Below are 20,925 nucleotides of genomic sequence, written 5' to 3' on the forward strand. Positions count from 1 at the left end.
ATTCAAAGGAGAAACCTATAATCAAAAATGATCAGTATGGTCAAAAATTAGAGAATGGAAACATTACTTTCATTGGGGTGAGGGGAAAGAGAGCATGCAAACAACATGGCAAGTTGGGTGTAGAAAGAAGAGACTTTACCAAGTGGAGATTAAAACACATTAATTTAGATTAAGGCATGAATGGATCACCCAATTTCTGGATAATATGGAACTGTGTGAAATAGCTAACACAATGGCAAGAGAAATGGTATCCTAAAAATTTCAATGACTACATCTAATAAGGGATATAGACTGAACCTGTGACTTCAAGATACAGGGAACTCCCAGATGAGAGATTTCTTTTCCCTAAAAGAGGTTGGCACATTCTCCACCATTTATAATTTCAAAAAGTTGCCTAGAGCACTAGGAAGTTAAGTGACTTGCCCAGGGTCACACAAGCAGTAGTATCAGGGATAGGATTTAAATCTAGCTCTTGCTGGCTCTGAGGCCAACTCTCTATCCACTATGCCATGCTGCCTCTCATCTAGAAAAATTACATTTAATAGGAAAAAAATATAAAGTTCTACGTGTAAGTTAAAAAAAACCTCTGTAAGTACAGTGTGAAAGGCAAGGCTAGACAACAATTCAAGTAAAAAAAATTGGGGTTTTTGTGGGCTGAAAGCTCAGGAGGAGTCAGTAATGTGAGGTGGAAGCCAAGAAACTGAATGGAATATTAGGGAATGTTAGCAGAAGAAAATTTGTAGAAGGAAGAAGTTAATTATTTCATTACACTCTACCCTAGGCAGACCACATCTAGAGTGCTGTACTCAAATCTGGACACCTATGTCATTGATAAACTGAGACATATCTAGAGGCAAGTCCTCAGGAGACCAGAGATTATATAGGAAGATCAATGGAAGAAACTGAGGATACTTAGGCTGGGGAAGAAAAGGCCTTGTGGGGACATGATGTGGGGATATGTGCATGAAGGGCTGTCATGTGGAAGAGGGATCCATTTTGCTTCTGCTTTGCCCCACAGGTCAGAAGTAGGAACGATGGTTGACCCAGTTTCAGAGAGGCAGACTTTGACTTGACACAAGGAAAACCTTCTTAAAATTGGGACTGTCCCACAGTGAACTCAATGGGGGGGGGGTCTCCAAGGAGCAGATGAATGACTAGTTTCTATAGAAGTTGTAGAGAAGATACCTATTCAGGTACTGATTGGACTAAAAGGTTTCTGAAGTCTCTTCCAACTCTGAGTTTCTGTCCCTCCTTTCTATAATCACATTTCTTGTGCCTTGCACACAGTAGTGTGTCACTTGGTGATTCAGAAAGGATTTGAATTACATTGCTTTTGGACAGTAGGTATGATTTTTAAAATAATAATAATAATAATAATAATAATAATAATAATAATAATGATAAAAATAATAATAACTATTTGGAGCTTAATCTAGTGAATTAGGTAGGTAGTGATATTTTAGGTCAAAACATGAGGTGACTATTAAGTCCCAAAACTGATTTTTTTTTGCCCAGCTGATCACAGGTTTTGAAAGGCAATTTCCAGAGCAATTTCAAACTGGTTTTGAGCATCACTGCCCTTATAGTAAATTGTTTAGAGGTAGCAACACTCAGTTACTGGCATAAGTTTTGAGATATTTATCAAAAAATCAGTCCCATAACCTCATAACCACCACTTATATGTGAATTATGTGACAAAATATTAAATGCTGGAAGGAAAAAAAAAACCTTGCAACAAAAGAAATCAATAAAGCATCAGACTCATAAGTTTTCTCTTCTCAGGGATAAACATACTCCCAATTTCACCTTCTCCAGTAGTTTAAATCTCCATTGTATTAAACATTCTGGAATTAATAATGTATGAAAGATGTGGCCAGTTTGAGCTTCCCTCCAATACCCTTAACAGTGGTGTAGTGGAAAGATCACTGGATTAGAGATCAGATGATATGGGTCTGAATCCCAGTTCTCCCACTAACTACTTGTTTGACTTTGGACACAGACCCTTGGGGCTTTCAGTTTCTTCACCTGTAATATTAGGATGTTTGATAAGAAGGCCTTTAAGTATCCTTTTCATGCTAAATCTAAGATCCCATGATCCAAAGTGACAACACTAACAAAGTATACTAGAAGAAAAAAAAATATTTTAGTTCTCCTGGGAAATTCCATGATGTAGCCACATTTGTCTTGGGAGGCTGGCTACAAGCCCTGTGTTTGTAGCTCTACGGTGCTCTACCCTGACTTCACTGTGCCTTGTTTAGTTTTTATTATATGACTGGCTATGAGTAATGGCAGGTGTTACTTCTTCCAAGGTAGGCTTGAGCTATGGAGGGCTATGGGACCTTTAAAAGTTTTCTATCAGGGTAAAAATAAGTACATTAAAAAGTTACTCTAATCCCACATAGCCTTGGGTACCTCCTGAGAATCTGGCTATACTACAGACTTTGGTACATTTTTTGGGTTTGTTGGAGGTATAACGGAAAAATGTATGTATAAGGGTTAATACACATACACTCACACACACACACACACACACACACACACACACACACACACACATGCACCCACACAAACTAAAACACTTCCCATTATCAGGGAAGCATCAGAAAATTTGTGGTGGAGGGTGTTTGCAGACTTTTCAAAGCAACACAGTCTGTAAGCCCAAGCAAGCAGATGGCTAGAAGGAATTTTTTTCTAGGCCTGGCAAGCTGTTAAGCTTGGACTTAATTGGACTCATTGTAGGGGCCTCCTGACATTTATTGATTCAAATCAATGGAAATCAAATGAAGAAACATTTATTAAGTACTTACTATGTGTAACCAGGTGGCACAGCAGAATGACTCATCTTCATGAGTTCAAATCCCACCTAAGATACTTACTAGCTGTGTGACCTTGAGCAAGTCAGTTAACCCTGTTTACCTCAGTTTCCTGATCTGTAAAATGATCTGGTTAAGGAAATGGCAAATCACTCTAGTATCTCTGCCAAGAAAACCCCAAATGGGGTCATGAAGAGTCATACATGACTGAATGACTAAACAATAAAAATGTGTAACCAAACTGCCCCTGACCTGAAGTAGCTTACACTCCACTAGAGAGAGAAGGACAATACATAAGAAGACAAGTATAAAAGTGGCATCTGACTTGAATCATGAAGACAGATAAAATTTCAGGCAAGAATGGGAGAGGAGATGTTGCAGTCTTTCAGCCATGGAGGAACACGGCTTGTGTAAATGCACAGAGTTGGAAGACAACAGTATAGCTGACAGGTAGAATTCACGAAGGGGAGTCATGTTAAACAAGACTAGAAAGGTAGATGGGGGCTTCCTTTCTGCAAGCAGGCAGGTGGCATGAGTGGGCACATAGAAAGGGCCCCAAAGTGAATGGGTTTGCTCATTTGAGGGCTGAGACTCCTTCAACATGAAGAAGGGCATGAGATACCTCTGACCAAAGAGAAAGGGAACAGGACGTGTTCCCCAGGACCCTGAGGGTCATCTGGCCATCTGGTTTCCCAGGGTGAGGTGAAGGTTGCCTATGACCTTATTAAGGGGAGAGTTTTGAATCTGGCTATTCTTTTGGGACAAATCTTTCCCTACAGCTTTTCAAATTTGCATTAATCCATTCTCATGTTTCTTCAAATCCACCCATGGTCTTGTCAAGCTTCATGAACTTTAGAACCCACTCAGTGGTGAGATATGAAAAATCTCCTCTTCTTCACCAAGACTGACCCTTTGAAAAGTCTCTAAAGCAGAAAATGGCACCCAATACATAATATAAAAAACTTGTGAGTGCCATTGGGATTCAGTGACAAAAGTCAGAGATACATAGACTTATTGATAAAATTAAATAGGGGTCAAATTTTGGTATAGAAACAACAAAGATTAACAAGGTTTAGAAGATGATCTGTGGAATTACAGTCATAGAATTTTAGAACAGGAAGGATACTTACAGTGGTCTGTATGATGCATTCAGAACAAGAAGACCTTGTTTCAAATCCTGGTTCTGCATTTCTCTACCTTATGTGACCTTAGGCAAAGCATTTAATGTCTCTAGATATTAATTTTTTCATCTGTCAAATGAAATGACTGGACTAGATCGTCTCTGAGGTCCCTCCCGGTGCTAAATCTATGTCTTAGAGGCGGTATGCAGCCCACAACATTACCAAGTGCACCTAAACCAGATTGAGATGTAATTGGAAAATATTTTACAAAATCAAAAGAAAATACAATACAAGATAGATAATGCTGATATGCCGTTTTCTTATGTAACAGCCTCATTTCTACTGGAGTTTGATACCACTACACTAACACAATTTATAAATTTATATATGAGAAAACTGTGGTGGTTACTTGCCCAAGATCATACAGGAAGTCCCTGGTAAAGCTGGAACAAGAATGCATGAGTCTTTTGATCCACAATTTGCTGTCCCTGTCCCTACAGCACAAATATGTGAATGGGTTCCAAGACTCAAAAAGAGGCAGGTAGAGTAGATGGCTGGAACATCACAGCATCAAACAATGGGACCCTGAAGTGGGTTGCTTGATGATCATAGAGGCAGAAAGCTCAGGCAAGCTCCTGACCATTAGCGATGAGAAGCTTCCACAAGGGCTTTCTGCTTGATTAAAGTATTTGGAATAAAATGTGATAAAGGGGGCTGGTGGATGCAGGAGTGGAAGTGAGAGCTAATGAAGGGCTGATCTTTAGATGAGAAATTGGTTGCACTTTCACAGCCATGGAGGAGAGGGAGTAGAGGGACATGGTATTAATCCACATGCTGAATAGTTCTCTTCACTATCTTCAGCTAAACCTGCTTACAGATGGATAACAGATCATCATTCAACATATTGGAATATGAAGGAAAGTATTACTTGACTGATCAAGAACCTTCGAAGGATGCCTGGTATCTTAGGGCCAAACTCTTCATTCTCCCAATCATTTTTAGTAATATACTAAATATACTAAATATAATATACTAAAATAATTGGGGTGGGGCTAAGATTGGCATTATGGTAAATGTAGTCCAGCGTTACGGTGCCCCTCAGTCAAACTCTGACGTTGACAGAGACAGCAAGCTGCTGGCCACTTAGAAACTGTAACAAAGTGTTATTATAATGTTTCACATATTTATATTTTGTATCCTTGAGAAGACTACAAGTTTCTGGAGGGCCATGATTGTATATTATATACCCACGTCTACAGTAAGAAGTTAATTGGATGGTTATGCACCATCCATAACGCGGGAGATGGAAATAACCTCCATAGTAGTGTCTCAAGATGTTATTTAATCCCAGGAGAACTTATTATGATTGAGAATACTCCATCCAAGTGCCAGACTCTCTGGGAAACACCTGCAGAATTTCTCTTTCCATGAGTAAATGCCAGCACTAATAAAATATATCTAATAAAAATATTGCCAAGGTGGGTACTAAATGGTTACATTACTTCCCAGTGAAAACATAGTTTCCTTAAGAGAAAGGTGTTAATTATAAATCAACTGCAACAAAATCACACTTGTGGTTTAAATATCCATGGTGCACTGACCACCAAAAAATGGGTAAGCTGATTGGTGCCAAGGTGAAGGGAGCATGTGTGTAAATATATGAAACTATGGAATTACTTGACAGCAACTGAGTTTTTAAGAGTTTTAGGTGCTCCTCCACGGTAAAGAAAACAAATTATATGAATGCCCTAGGAATTAGAGAGAAAGATAGAGGAAAATAGGAGATCCTAAGCATTCCATAAGAAATCCACCACAAAGTTGGAATCACTTCTGAGGAAAAATGTTACATCCACTACACATGTTCCACAAGGTCACAAAAGAAGATGTCAGTGAACACCAAAGACATACGCAGGCACAACATCCATGGCAAGACAGACTCAGAAAAATCAGTCCTAAATGTGAGCCAAAGTCAGCAGAAGCTGACTTGAAGGATGGCATCAGGTAGTCTTTTACTTGGCAGCCTTGTCATTTGGTGACTACTCAACATTTTCTTATGTGATATCCTTTGTAGCTTTGACAAAACAGCCACATGTCACTGTGTGTCATAATTATGAATACTCTCTGCCACCTTACTTTTCTTTTAATGAAGATGAAGTTTGTTGTTTTATCCCCCCATTCTTTCTCTTATATTTTGAAGTCACTTTTCAAGTAGGAAGTAGTCTACTGCATAATACTGTGTACACAAGAGGTACCCAATGGATATATTTTGGTTGACTAGCTACATTTTTCTAGTATCTAAATGCCCATGAACATGTTAAAATTTACAGGAATATATACACGTACACATACACACATGCTTGTGGGTGGGCATGCACACACACACACACACACACATACACACACAAATCTGTAGCAATTTCTTGAGGGCCCCAAGTTTGGCTTTTGAAATTATAATTACTTTATATGGGGGCTGGCACAGAATTTAGACCCACAAGTAGACATTTCTTCCTAAAATGATCATATAAATATTAACCAATTTCTCCACTGTTACTACTAACATTAATGGTGATGGGGCTTGAATTGCTCTATTTTTGAATCTTCATCATCCACTTCATTTCATTCTTCAAATGTAGCTCACCCCACTGCTTTTTGGTTCATATAAAAACCTTATCATTTGATTTCAGAGCTCACTGATCCCCTTGCAAACTGAAAGAAAGAATGTCCTATATGTCCACTATACCAGTCTGGAAGAAAGAAAAACACAATCTATTATGTGTAGGAAGATCTTCTTCCAATGAAGAAACTACCACCAGTAGCATGTGCGTATGTGTGTGCCCGCGCACACACACACACACACACACACACACACACAGGCACACACACACACACACTACCTACAAAGAAATACAGGACATCAACCAATCAATACTAAGCAAATATCACTGATACATATGAGATTGATATTAAAAAAATCCTGAAACAAAGGTTCACAGAGCATAGGATTATAGATTTAAAGTTGAAAGGGAGCTCAGAAAAAGAAGGGAAAAGATGAAGAGGAATAAACTTTTATAAACAATCTAAGGTTTGGGAAAGGCTCTTTCTAGAGGCAAGAGGACTGGCCAGATAAGCTAAGTGAATATTCCAGAATTAGCCAACTACTAGACAGTCTTGAGATAATCCATTTACTCAGAGACAAACATTAGTCCTCTACTGATTCAGGAAATAAGCCAGAAGATCAAACTTTCTCTTCTTGAAAAAGGCAGTAAATTTCATGCTATTTAGGACATATTTTTAATTTGTCACACAATGATTAACCACTGTGGCATCGTGGAAAAACTACACCAAGTTCAGTCAGGAATTATCTAAGTGACCATGAGCAAGTCATTTCTCTTCTATTTCCTCTTCTATAAAATGGATCTCCATTTTCTTTTACATAAAGTGAGGAAGTTAGTCCAGGCATGATGGCACGATCCTGTAATCCCTTTCTATTGGGAAGGCTGAGGCTGGTGGGTTACTTAAGAGCAGTAGTCCCATGCTACAGTGGAGCTAAGAGGTAACTGGGTGTCTGCATCAAATCTAACACCATTATGGGGAGCCCCTAGGAGCAGCAGAATACTAGGCTGCCTACAGAGGGACAAACCAGCCCAGGTCAGAAATACAGCAAGTCACAGCTTCTGTGCCAGTCAGGTTGACCTTTGAGCAGCCACTGTACTTCCAGACAGGGCAAAATAGGATCACTGTTGAAAGAGCAATGTAGAGGATAACTGCTTACAAGTAAATCTGGGCCACTTAATAAGGTTAAAAAATGGGATCTTTTAAAGGAATTAAAGCCATCTATAATCATATGAAAAAATTCTCTAAATTACTATTGATTAGAGAAATGCAAATCAAAACAACTCTGAGGAACCACATCAAACCTATCAGATTGGCCAACATGACAAAACAGGAAAATGATAAAGTTCTAGAAGATGTGGGAAAATTGGAACACTAATGCATTGTTGGTGGAGTTGTGAAATGATCCAACCATTTTGGAGAGCAATTTGGAATTATGTCCAAAGGGCTATAAAACTGTGCATACCCTTTGACCCAGCAATACCACTTCTAGGGCTATATCCCAAAGAGATCATACAAATAGGAAAAGGATCCACATGTACAAAAATATTTACAGCAGCTCTTTTTGTGGTGGCAAAGAATTGGAAATTGAGAGGATGCCCATCAACTGGGGAATGGCTGAACAAGTTGTGGTATATGAATGTAATGGAATACTATTGTACTATAAGAAATGATGAACAGGTGGACTTCAGAAAAACTTGGAAAGACTTGTATGTTCTGATGTTGAGTGAAGTGAACAGAACCAGGAGAATGTTGTACACAATAACAGCCACGTTGTACGATGACTAATATTGATAGATTAACCCTTCTCAGCAATACAAGGATCTAAGACATCTCCAAAGGCCTCATGATGGAAAATGCTATCCACAAAGAAGAAAGAACTATGGAGTTTGAATGCAGATCGAAGCATACTATTTGCTATTTTTTTTCTTCTGCTGTGTTTTGTTTCCTCTTTCAGGTGGCTCCTCCTATTGGTTCTAATTCTTACTTACAACATCACTAATGTGAAAATATGTTTAATAGGAATGTATATGTATAGTCTGTATCAGATTGCACACCATCGTGGGGAGGGAGGTGGGGAAGAAAGGGGAGAAAAATTTAAAACTCAAAAGCTTATGGAAGTGATTGTTGATAATTCAAAATAAATTAACAAAAAAAAAAAGAAAGGGATCTTTTAAAGGACTCTGATAACTATTCATTCAAAAACCTGCTAAACAGATTCTAGGCATTTTCAAATTGCCCAGGCCTGGAACTCTTTCCCTCTTCATCTTTGTCTCCTGGCTTCCCTGGCTTCCTCCAAATCCTAGTTACAATTCTATCTTCTACATGAAGCTTTTCTTGATTTCCCTTAATGTTGGTGACTTCCCTCTGTTGGTTACCTACAATTTATCCTGAATATAGCTTTCTGAACGATTCGTTCGCTTGCTGTCTTCCCCATTGGATTGTGAGCTCCTCAAGGGCAAGTACTGTTTCTTGCCTTTATTTGTATTCCCAGTATTTAACACAGTGCCTAGCACATAGTAGGCACTTAATAAATGATTATTAAGTGTCTGAATAACATGGCTTTATCACCTGCTGAGTGGCCTTGGGTCAATGACCTAAACACTTCTCACTCTTCACTTTCTCTACCATCATGAAGTTTGAGCTTCTAAAGAAAATAGACAATACTACCTCTGTACTTGAGGTCTGCAAAAGAAATATAAATGAAAACAGCCAAAGAGTAAGAAATAAGAATTATAGTGAAATAGAGAGTCAGGAAAATATTTATATAAACTAATGGAAAGTAAAATAAGCAAAACCAGGAATACAACATACACAATGACAACAATAATAAAATTGTGTATAATATAATACACCATGACTACAATAATATTAACATGAAGAACAATATGAACAAGATCAAAACTGAATGCTGTGAAATTACAATGGCCAAATTTATCCCCAAGAAGAGATATGAGAGGGCATCTCCTCCCGCAACACATACATACTTGTTTGCAGAGGTGAGGTGCTATGGCTATGGAAAACTTCAGATAGCACCAAGCTTTTTTGATGTATTAAATTCATGGAATTTTCTTTTTTCTCCCCTCTCTTTGCTATTTTTGTTAGAAGCAATCACCTCTTGGAGGTGGGGGAGTAAACTGGAAAATGTAGGTAATATAAAGATGAAAGATATTAATAAAATTTATTTTTAAAACTATTGCCTGATAATCCTTTTGTCAAAACAGTATCACAAAAAATCACCAGAAATCCCCTGGATCATTTTGTTGTTGTGGGATGTTTAAGAAAACAAACACACAAACACACTTTCTCTGGGAACCTGGCAGGACTCAGGCTATCTTTTGTTCTATAAAGGGGTTGCCATCTGAAATCTGCAAATGATGGGGGATTTTAGCAGGCAGCAAAGTCAACATGAGTCAACAGTGCAATGTGGCAACACAAAAACCAAGTGATTTCACACAGCATTAAAAGCAGCATAGTATCTAGGATAAGCGAAGTGCCTGGAACATGTTTGAACCCATCAGGCGTACAGTGCTCAGTTCTTGGTGCCACACTGTAGAAAGGATACTGACAAGTCAGAGAGCTGGAAGGTGACTAGGATGGGAAGAGACCTTTCAGATCAAGCTATAAGAATATGTGAAGAAACTGGGGTTATTTAGTCTGAAGAGGAGGAACAACTGAAAGTGGGAGAGCATAATCACTACCTGCAAGTATTTGAGGGGCTGTCACATACAAGAGGGATTGCATTTCTTCCCCTTGGCCCCAGAAGGAGCAAACCTATGCCGTTATCCATCTTCAAATAGCCTTAAGCTTCTGGATTCCAAGCTTAGGAACGTTAATATTTTTGAGAGAAGCATCTACTTCCAGGGGCATAGGTAACACCTAGAAAATGTTAGGGAACTAGTCAATCATTATATTGATCCTGTTCCCCAAGGCTAAGAAATGGGTCCTGACCTATCAGAGTATTCACCACGAAATGGAATAGCTAAAAGGTTATAATGGAAGAAAGCAAAAACATTTCTATCTTTAGTTGGTGACAGATGCCAAGAAGTTGTCCAAGAAAAGCTGAGATCCTCTCCCTGCAACTGAGAAAATAGATCTCTTTAATTGACTTGGAAATGGTTTGGTAGTTTTTCTCCTACAGATAATACTACAGTCATTGGTTTTGGTTTCCCCCCCCCCCCGAAAATATTTGATTGTAGACTATTTTTTGAGATTGTTGTACATATTAGTAGGCATGCTTCATGAAACAGCTAGACAGATGAAACCACAATATTTGTCGAATGTTTTTAATGCCTAGTATTACAGTGTTGAGATGAATATTGTCATCTCTATTCAAGAATGCCCACTACAGATCTTTTCACCGTTAGGAGTAGATGGCCCACATTTCTTTCAAAATATTCTAAAGTAAGTCTGATTTTATATGCTCTCATGCACAAAACCACTGTTTCATCCCACTGTCATTTATTGAGAACCTATTGAATGCATGGTAGTTTTCAAAGACAGGTACATTTCTATTTAGTTAACTCAGAGCTCTCTGTAAACAGACTACAGAGAGTCACTTATTGAATAAGAAATATGGACATTTAGAGCAACAGATGTCCTACATTCTTAAAAGGAGAAACGGTCATGTAAATTCAACATATTTTTGTCTCCCTAGTATCTACTCTAAAAGCCAGTACTGCTACAGACAAAACTCTCTCAATTGTATAATACTCAGATATTTAAACAGACAACACTCAGATGAGTGGCAGATCTTCCTAAAAGCAATAGATTTCTTTAGCATAAAGGGAATACAAAGGGAGACTTAGAAAATTTAGGTCAGTCACATGATTCCTCATTGTTATTTGTCCCAAATAGTTTCCTTTTGTTTTGCTGTATACTCATAGGGAGTTTAGGGTATACAAAGTGTAAGTAGTATCAATCAAAAATGGCTTTAGATTTGAGATCGGAGGGATACAGATACAGACACATTACAACAGTTTACTGGCAAATGCTTAACAAATGCCTCTCTGAAAAAATGCACATGAGAAACTTTAAAGTTTCAGCTGAATTAATAACAGTTTCTCTTTATTAAATCTAGTGTCAGCAAAACAATACATCAAGCCTTGATTCATAGTGTTTGCCGATTTCTGAGGTATTTTCACTGACAGTGAAAATTTAACAATCAGCTCTCAGGATTCAAGCTAGCTCCTCTGCAGGTCTACACATATTTTATATGCATATATAAACACATACGTATATAGCTACACACACATTTCCGTATTCATAGGAAAAGTAGCAATTAAAGGAAATGGTAGGCACAAAAACTTCAAATTTATTTGGATTATGGATGATAAACATGACCCCTGGCATTTGCCCTAGATTACTCCTATAGATACCTGACAGTCATCGGGTGAATACCACTTTTAAAAAAGAAAAGAGCTCAAAGATCAAAGCCAAAGGTTCTGACCTAACTTCCCAGACCTACTCGGATATTAGAAGGGGCAAAGTGAGAAGGAGGGCTAGGGCTAGAGCAAAGGGTCATGCCATCATGTGCTGACAGCCAGACTTATAGAGGAAGGCCAAAGTCTCTACCCTTTTTTATGGCTCTTTGCCCAGTCAATCTTGAGGAAGGCTCCTGGGTACCTCCATGGTACATAGGACCTATCTGGCAGGGCCTGGTGGGGCATGGTGAGGGAGAATCTTAGAACATTAAGAGAGGGAATGCAATTTAGAGATCATCTAATCTAACCTGCTCATTTCACAAAGGAAAAAGAAAGCTAAGATAGAATGACTAGCCCAAAGTCATATGACAGGCATAGGCAGACCTCAGTCTAGAGACTCGGCTACATGAAAGATCTAAAAAAGGGAAGATAGGAAAAAGCAGAGACGTAGAGGTGGTCTGGGCAGGGATCAAGACATCCTAAACCTTTAACGCTTTATATAAAATGTAAGTCTATCTCCCTTTTCCAGACCAAGTCCTAAGACTTATAAGATCACCAAACCAGTTAAACAATAATGCCTTCTATCTAAATTTCATTTTTAAAAAGAAAAAAAGGAAACACCTTTTTTATTTTCAGCCAAAATGTTAATCCATAATCTATTCCTCCTTTTTTCAGTTGGAGGGAAGCATAATGGTAGAGGAGTGAGAAGGAGGACTGACCTGTCCTCCTTTACATCTGTCCAAAGAAATGAGAGTAAAATATGATTCAATGAGTTCTCTGAAACACTAGAGAACATATGTTCTGGGATGAATAGTGAAAGAGGACTAGATCCAGTGAGGAATAGCCATGAGAAAAGGCAAAGGGAGTTGTTCTGCATTTGAAATGGACAAATTTTTCCAAATTGTGCATTTTAAATATAGACCAGAACGTCACTGCTTGCACTTTGAGATGGACTTCAGAGTACTGGCTTGCACTGCTAAGCAATAAATGGACCAGACCCTATTCCACAGGGGAATTTCTTCCTTCCAAAAGCAGAGTGTTTAGCTATGCTATGTTTGCAAGTTACATGCTTATGCTGAGCTGATAAGTGTTCTGTATTGCAAATAAACAGACCTGAAAAAGACATACCTTATACTCTCATTGTCTCTCGGCCCAATCTGAAGATGTGAATGTAAACACAGAGACAAAAAGACAGTGCATTGAAACACAGTTGGCAATAAATTTTTGGCTCTCTACACTTCCAAAGCTGGGAGTCATCAAAGATTACTGAAGAAATCCTGACTATTCTCCTTAAGAGGCTGCAACAGTAACAGGCTTCAAGAAAAAAATCCCTTTAAATGCAAGTGATAAGTGTGGACTGTGTGAAGGCTGACAGGCCCGATTATAGTTATCATGGTGAGAGGCCTACGGTAAACTCCCTTCTGAAAGGCAGTGACAGTTCCTGGAAGTGAACATGTTGGTGAATTATTACAGACACCAGGATATATGGAGCTCAGGTTCATCTGGAACCCAAAGATGGAAAAAGAAAATACAGCAGCCAATGTTTTGGTGTAAGGATGGAGCCAGGTGCTAGGAGAAGGAGTGGGGGGAGGTCAAGATGAAGCACAGGGTTAGGGTGGTGGATTTTGTTTCTGTTTGGAGAGGTATCCAAAAGGACAACGTTGACTGGAGACACAGCTGGGTCTTTCAGATCTGAGAATCACACTACAGAAGCATCTGATCTGGGCATTCCATTCTCAACACAATAATCTCAGGGTTTTGTTTTTGTTTTTTGGGTTTTTTTTTTTGTCTCTGTAACATAAACCTGGAAGGGGAATCATTGTGCGTTTATTGACTCGTAGCAATGACATAATGGCATAAGAAATGCACAACAGAATTATACTAGTGACCAAGCCAGGCCAGAACACAGTGAGCATCTCCCACATCCCTTTTATAGTCTCAAAATACTAGTAACATCCCTAATTTCCTTTTCATGACTTCAAAGTGTCTGGAGGATACCCAAAAAACCCTAACTTCCCTTAATGACAGATTTACCTCAAATTCATTCAATGATCACAAAATTATCTGTCTCTCTCTCAAACACACACACACACACACACACACACACACACACACACTCTCACTCACTCACTCTACCCCTATTTCTACCATGCATTTCTTAACATGAGGGGCAGGAGTTATTATCCGTTAACAAATGATCCTTCATCTTACAACTCCATCCCCTAACTCTCCAGCTCCTTGAAGTCTCCCTCCATTATACCCTGCATCCCTGGCCACTCTCTTTAGCACAGGATGTGCCTTCCTCTCATGCCCCACAATACACTGGGCTAGGAGGAGTAGACTTTTTTTTTTAATTCTTCACTGCCACTTCCAAACCCTCCTCCTATCAAAGTAACTCAAAAATCTCTCTTATGAAGTATACTGCCTCCATATCTCCTTCTCCATATCATAGCAGCTGTTGACTAGTGGCACCTAGGTGATTCTACTTCCTTTCTCAAGGTGCTTAATACCTGGTTCACAGTCTTCCTCTCTCCACCCCAATTCCTGCCCTTATAATTGAGGGCTTCAAATTACATGCTAATGCCCTTTTCAAATGCTATTTCTTCCTACTTTCATTAACCTCTTTAACTCCTATGATCTCTGCCTTTATACTAACCTCAGCCAAACATGAATATGGTTTTACTCTTATGCTATTCATTAATGACAAGTGCTCCAACTCCACAATCCAAAAGTGTGAAATTTCTTTACCTGACCATAACCTCCTGTCCTTCTACCTCTCTTTGTGCCTCACCCCTCCGAAATCTACTCTCAATCCTTACTTTAATCAATCTGCCACTTCTTGCTTTCCCAGGCAGTCAACCCCCCTTAATCCCTACAAAATTGTACCATTTTACTTCACTAGTTCAAATTTAGACTATCCTCTACCCTTGAACTTCTTCCCTCTTTTTCCCTTTCACTACTCAGTCCTTCTTATATCCTAATACTGACTTTACACTATCAGCCTTCTCTACTTCTGTTCTTAGGCTATAGAACACCACTAGAGGAAGTCATACAACTGTGGTATCCACAGCAACTTGTAGTTGCTACAAATTTATGTAATCTCTCTCAGTAAGACCTTGTTTCATATTTAACTGAAAAAAAATCAAGGCCACCCGTCTCAAACTTTCTCTTCTTGATTTCATCTTTCATATCACTTCAACATTATCCCTATGTCCAGTCCTCATTCCTCCAGTCCTGCACCTCTACCTGTTTGCTGGGTATCTTCATCTGAAATTCTCATAGGAATCTCAAGTTCACTGTGTCCAAAACAGACTCAATTACCTTTTCCTCTAATGTTCCCTTCCATCTGACTCCCCATCTATTCTTCTTCTATTCAGGGCAACAACACTCCAGTCACTTAAGATCTCAACCTATGAGTCATCATCAACTCTTCACTCTCAGTCACACCCTATATTCAATCAGTTGCCAAGAATTGTTGACTCTACCTCTACAACAACTCTCACCAATATCCCTTTTTCTCCACTCACTTGGAAATCTTCCTCATCTCTACCTTCGATTATTTTAATAGTTCCCTAATTGTTCTCCTCTCCTCGAGTCTCTCCCCTCTCTAATCCAGCCCCTATACACCTTCAAAATTGATAGACCTAAAGCATTTGTCTGATTACATCAGTCCCTTGCTCTAGATGTATTAATGGCTCCCTAGTAGCCCAACAATTAAATAAAAATTCTTCTGTTTGGCTTTTAAAACTTTAATATTATGGCTCCAGCTTATCTTTCCAGGTGAATTAAACATTAACCCCAGCTGCTCACAAATGCACAAACTCTATGTACTAGGCAAATTGGACTATTTGGTGTTCCTTGGGCATGGCATTCTCTTTCCTGTCTCTTTGCCTTGGCACAGGCTTGTTCCAATGCCTGGAATTCTCTCCTTCTTTACCTATACCTCTTGTATCCATAGCTCCCTTCAAGTTTCAGTTCAAGGCCTTTTCCAGTCTCCCCAGTTATTAATGCCCCATCCCATCACCTTTAAAAAAAAAAAGTAAGTGTCCTGTACTTAATTATTGGTGAATATATTGTATATATGTCCTCAGAAGAACATAAGCTCCTTGAAGGCAGAGATTGTCTCAGTCTTTTATCTGTATATTTAGAACTTATCTACATCCAGAGAAAGAACTGATAAATAGAAGTATATAGAGTATAATTTTACACGCACACACACACACACACACACACACACACACACACACATCTAATAGTAGCCATCTGGGGGGGAGAGGTGTGGAGAGAAAAAAGGAAAAAAAGAGAAAGTTCCATAACTTTGATATCTATTTAAAAAGAATAGCAAGTTGTACATAATAGATTTGCAGTTTCATGTGCAATCATCTTTTTTTCTATTCTACTGTGCTATGGAAATGCTTATTTTATTTCTGAAGTTCAGAATAAAATGAATTTTTAAAAAACCTAGCATATAGCAGTCCTTAACAAATGCTTGTCAATTGATTGAGCTTTTCTAGTAATACATGATTGTGTCTATTTTGCTTCAATTCTCCATAATATTTTATGCACTGAAATTAATTTAAATAAATAGGTCCTGAGCAATTTTGGTTGGTTTTATTGGTAGACAATATTAATCTTTCCATAAAACATTAAAAAAAGACATTATCCAAAGGGAAGGAAAAGGCAAAGTACTACAAGTACGCTATTTACTCCTCAAAAAGGTATATGGGTCAAATCTCATCAAAAAGATCACAGGAAAATTTGAGAGCTACATTAGGGTAAAGGGTTAACCCAACATCCACTTTTTTGGCAGCATCTGACAAAATGAACAGTAGAATAATAGGACAATGAAAGTCAGGGATGTTTTTGGACACCAAAACACTTGGGAATGGAGTGATTTTAGTCCTAGCTATGACCTTAATTAAATGCATGACAAATTACTTTTCTTGGCCTCAGTTTCCCCATCTATAAAACAAGAATAATAACCTTTGACTTACCAATCTAACAGTAGTGTTTGAAGAGGTGGCTGAGATAATTTAAGTGCAAGTGCATGAGGAAGGTAATAACTGTTCCATGGTGTATGATAAGATATAAAAGTATTAGAATTTGTTCATCCCCTTGCAATTGCATGAGACTTGACATGTTTCTCCAAGCAAGAGGAAGCAAACACTTTGTGTGCGGGGGAAGGGAGGGGATGGTAGAGGTGGTGGTGGCAGATGTTAGTGATTGATACCTACTGAATTTAGGTGAAAAATGTATTTAAAAAAGCATCAATAATGCTCCAAAAATTATTTCATATAAGAATGAAGGATTCCATGCATGAACATATGCTAGTCTGTGTATGAACACAAAGATGTTCATATGATGAAGATATGATATATGTATATGTGTGTGTCTGCTTTCAAGCATAGATGTCAATGTGAGGCCATGTGCACAATTCCCTTAACAAAAAAGCAGAAGGAAATATATTTTTGCATTTTTACCTGTACAAAAGGAAGCTCACAGAATATTTGCTCACCCATTCCCTCCTCTCAGTTTGCCCAAGGCATTCTTTCAAATAGCCGCCTGGCCAGAGATAATAGGTGGCCCATTTCCCTAACTAGAATCAGCAGCAAATCAACCATCTGCCACTGTGGGGGTCTGAGATTAACCCAGCCACTGGACCATGACTGCAAGGCATTTGCACATTTAGATTACAGAAATTTTAGTCTACCATTCAAAGAGAAGGGGGCAGGAAAAAAAAAAAGGAAGGAAAGGCCCCCAGGCTCTTTTGGGTTAACCCTTCACAGAGCTTGGTCACCACCTGATAGCCCCACACACCCAGTTTTTCCCATTACATATCGTTAATAGGGAGAGTGAAAAGAGTGTGTATTGTTAATGATCAAAGAAAGAGAGTAAAAGACACACACACACACACACATACACAGAAGTACACCAGGGACTACCTTTAATAGTTAGCATCTTGGGTCAACAGGCAGTATTTAGACTGGAACTTCTGCTTCCAAATCCATACTGAGGACACAGCCAAATTGTTTGACATTCTCTTTTCCCAAAACACACAACAAAGTCAATGAAACTTACCTGTGGCTGAAATCCTTTGAGGTCACTGGCTGTGAGGTCACTAGCTGCAAGAAGCTGTGGAAAGACAAAATAATTCTATTTAGGTGATATGGTAAACCTTTTGTGCACAGCCTCTTCAAGACATCTGATCCTCACATATCATTCTCATGATATTGTAGGCTTGAAGGCAGAGGGCTGAAATGCTAAAGACACATGCTGCCTTAAGCCACGTTCGATGTCCCTAAAATCTACTGAAGGAGTGAGGCTTATAGCTGGAGGCGACATTCCAGGTTACTGAGGCCTCATTTGACAGAGAAGGAAACTAAGGCCCAGAGAAGTGTCAGTGACTTTCCCAAAGTCACAAAGTAATTAGGAACAGAGAGAGAATTTGTATTCAGTTCCTCTGGGCCAAAATGTAGGGTTATTTCCAGAGGACCACAGTAGCTACACTAATCAATCACAACACCTTCAGTCATGCCACCCTCCCTATGTCATTTTTTCCCTGAATGACTCTATCTCAATCCTACTCATTCTTCAAAGCCGAGTTCAAATAACAACCCTCTCTCCAAGAAGCTTTCCCACCCCAGGCCCCAGTGATCTCTCTTTCCTCTGAATTTTAATATTATGTATTATTTGTACTATTCATTTCACACTTATCACGTGATGACAGCAATAACAGAGCATTTTTAAGGTTTGAAAAGTGCATTACAAATATCATCTCATCTTTTCCTCATACCAATGCTAGGAGGTAGGTGCTAGAATTATCCACATTTCATAAATTGGGAAACTAAAGGAGACAGAGGTAAAATGATTTGCCCAGGTTCATACAACTGGTAAATACGAGGTCACATTGGAACTCAGGTTGTCCTGACTCTAAGTCCTGCAGTCTACCCACTGGGCCACTTACACTGCCTTATATTATCTTGTGCTATCACAGAGTGTTGTTGAAAGAAATTCATGACCCTCTGAATTAGAATATAAATCCCTAGAGACTTACACTCAATTATATAGATAGACAGATAGATGGACAGATGGATGGAAGGAAGGATTATCATATACCTACTATGTTGCAGATACCATGCTAAGTGCTTTACAAATATCATTTCATAGATAGACACAGTAAAAACAGAAAGAGAAACATGTCTTTGCATACCTCATAATAATTTGTACATAGTAGGCAATGTATTATTTAACTGGATAATTTATTGGTTTGTAGATAAAATACCTGCATATGTAAAATACCTATATGGTTTTTAAAATTGAAAAAAAAACCATGACTGGGGGGGAGGCCGGGGAGGGACAGATGTTTATTTTGATTCCAGGAGTGTGACTGTTAGCTTTGTTAAGCCTGGAGAGAATCTATGAAAAACAGGAAAGATTTCATGTTTGCTGTAACAATATTTTGTTTGGTTCAAGAAAGAAAGGGATTCATGCTGGGCATCAGTGCCTACAGCCATTTCAGAAGCTCAACTGCCCCAAAAGAAGACATCGACAATGAGGCTTAAATGGTGTTAAAGCTGAGAAAGAACTTCAAGCAGAAGGAGACAAAGGAGGGTAAGAGAAAGGAAAGGGAATAAGCATTTATGTAGTGTCTACTATCTGCTATGCATTGTGCTAAGTGTTCTATAAATATTATCTCATTTTAGAATTTTATAAAGAATGTAAAAGCCCCCCCCAACAATATGTCCCAGAGTTTAGAGCTAAAGGTAAGAGGACTTGTTGGCAATGGAAGAGAGAGAGAGAGAGAGAGAGAGAGAGAGAGAGAGAGAGAGAGAGAGAGAGAGAGAGAGAGAGAGAGAGACAGAGAGAGAGAGAGACAGAGAGAGATGGAGGGGGGAAGAACAAAAGAAAGGTAGGAAGGAAAAGGAGGGAAGGAAGAAGAAATGATGGAAGAAAGAAAGAAAGAAAGAAAGAAAGAAAGAAAGAAAGAAAGAAAGAAAGAAAGAAAGAAAGAAAGAAAGAAAGAAAGAAAGAAAGAAAGAAAGAAAAGTAGGAGGGAAGAAAAGAAGGAAGGAAAGAAGACCAAATATTTACTGAGAACCTATTATATGCAAGACATACACACACCTGCAGGAAATTATAATCTATTTGGTGAGATAAAAGTTTAAGCAAAAAACAATGAGGCAGTATATTAATATTTTGAGGTGCTAACAAAGTATCACTGAATCCTAGGACCACAGAAACTCTGAGCAAGAAAGGACTTCAGTGTCATCTTTAACATACTACAAAGAGAGGAATCCCTTCCATGATATCCTTGATAAATTATTTTCTGATGTTATAGTCATGTGTTTGAATCTTATACCATTTCCTCCAACTAGAATGTAATCCTGAGAGTGATTCAGTACTATTGAGACCTTTCAGTCAGAAGACAAATTCGAGCTGAGTCCAGAAGTTATTAAAGAGGGTTACACAGTCTTCAAGAGACAGATTGAGAAGTGTGGCCTGTAAGAGCTGAGCAATGGTAGGAGCGGGGGGTGTTGTGGAGTCCCCAGCGCCACTGAGAACTTAATAGGCCAATGTGAAAAAAATCAACAGTATAAAAGCAACAACTGGAAGCATAATTTAAAAAGGAGAGACTCAAAGAAGAAATTAAAAAGAAGACTGAGCTTTGGCAGAGAAGGGAGAGATTGAGGTGGATCATTGAGGGCTGCAAGCATCTTTAAACAGGAATCAGACAGAAGCTATTGGTAATACTCAGTTTTTCAAGGATAGAGGGACGTCCTCCCTGACTCCTTCCTCATATACTATTTCTCTAACTTCTCTTTTCCATGCTTATACAGTAACAGAAATTGTAATAAACTATGCTCACTTCTTTAACTTCAACATTTCCTGTATCTTGCTTTTTCCTCAAACAAAGAGGCCAGGAGTTAGCTAGAGATACACAAAATTTAAATTAGG

At 38.6% G+C, this 20,925-nt stretch overlaps 1 protein-coding gene across 6 annotated transcripts in view; it reads right to left on the bottom strand.

The window, feature by feature from the left end:
• Positions 1-20,925, bottom strand: part of SETBP1 (SET binding protein 1) — a 537,494-nt gene that overhangs the window by 241,929 nt on the left and 274,640 nt on the right. For all 6 annotated transcript variants that reach the window (XM_020985737.2, XM_020985739.2, XM_078153276.1 and 3 more), the window contains exon 3: positions 18,049-18,102. In XM_020985737.2, the coding sequence (XP_020841396.1) occupies positions 18,049-18,102 (54 nt within the window). The remainder of the gene's footprint in view (positions 1-18,048; positions 18,103-20,925) is intronic.

The sequence above is a fragment of the Phascolarctos cinereus genome, unplaced genomic scaffold (genome assembly GCF_003287225.1).
Source record: "Phascolarctos cinereus isolate Bilbo 61053 unplaced genomic scaffold, phaCin_HiC Scaffold_4;HRSCAF=312, whole genome shotgun sequence".
NCBI lineage: Eukaryota > Metazoa > Chordata > Mammalia > Diprotodontia > Phascolarctidae > Phascolarctos > Phascolarctos cinereus.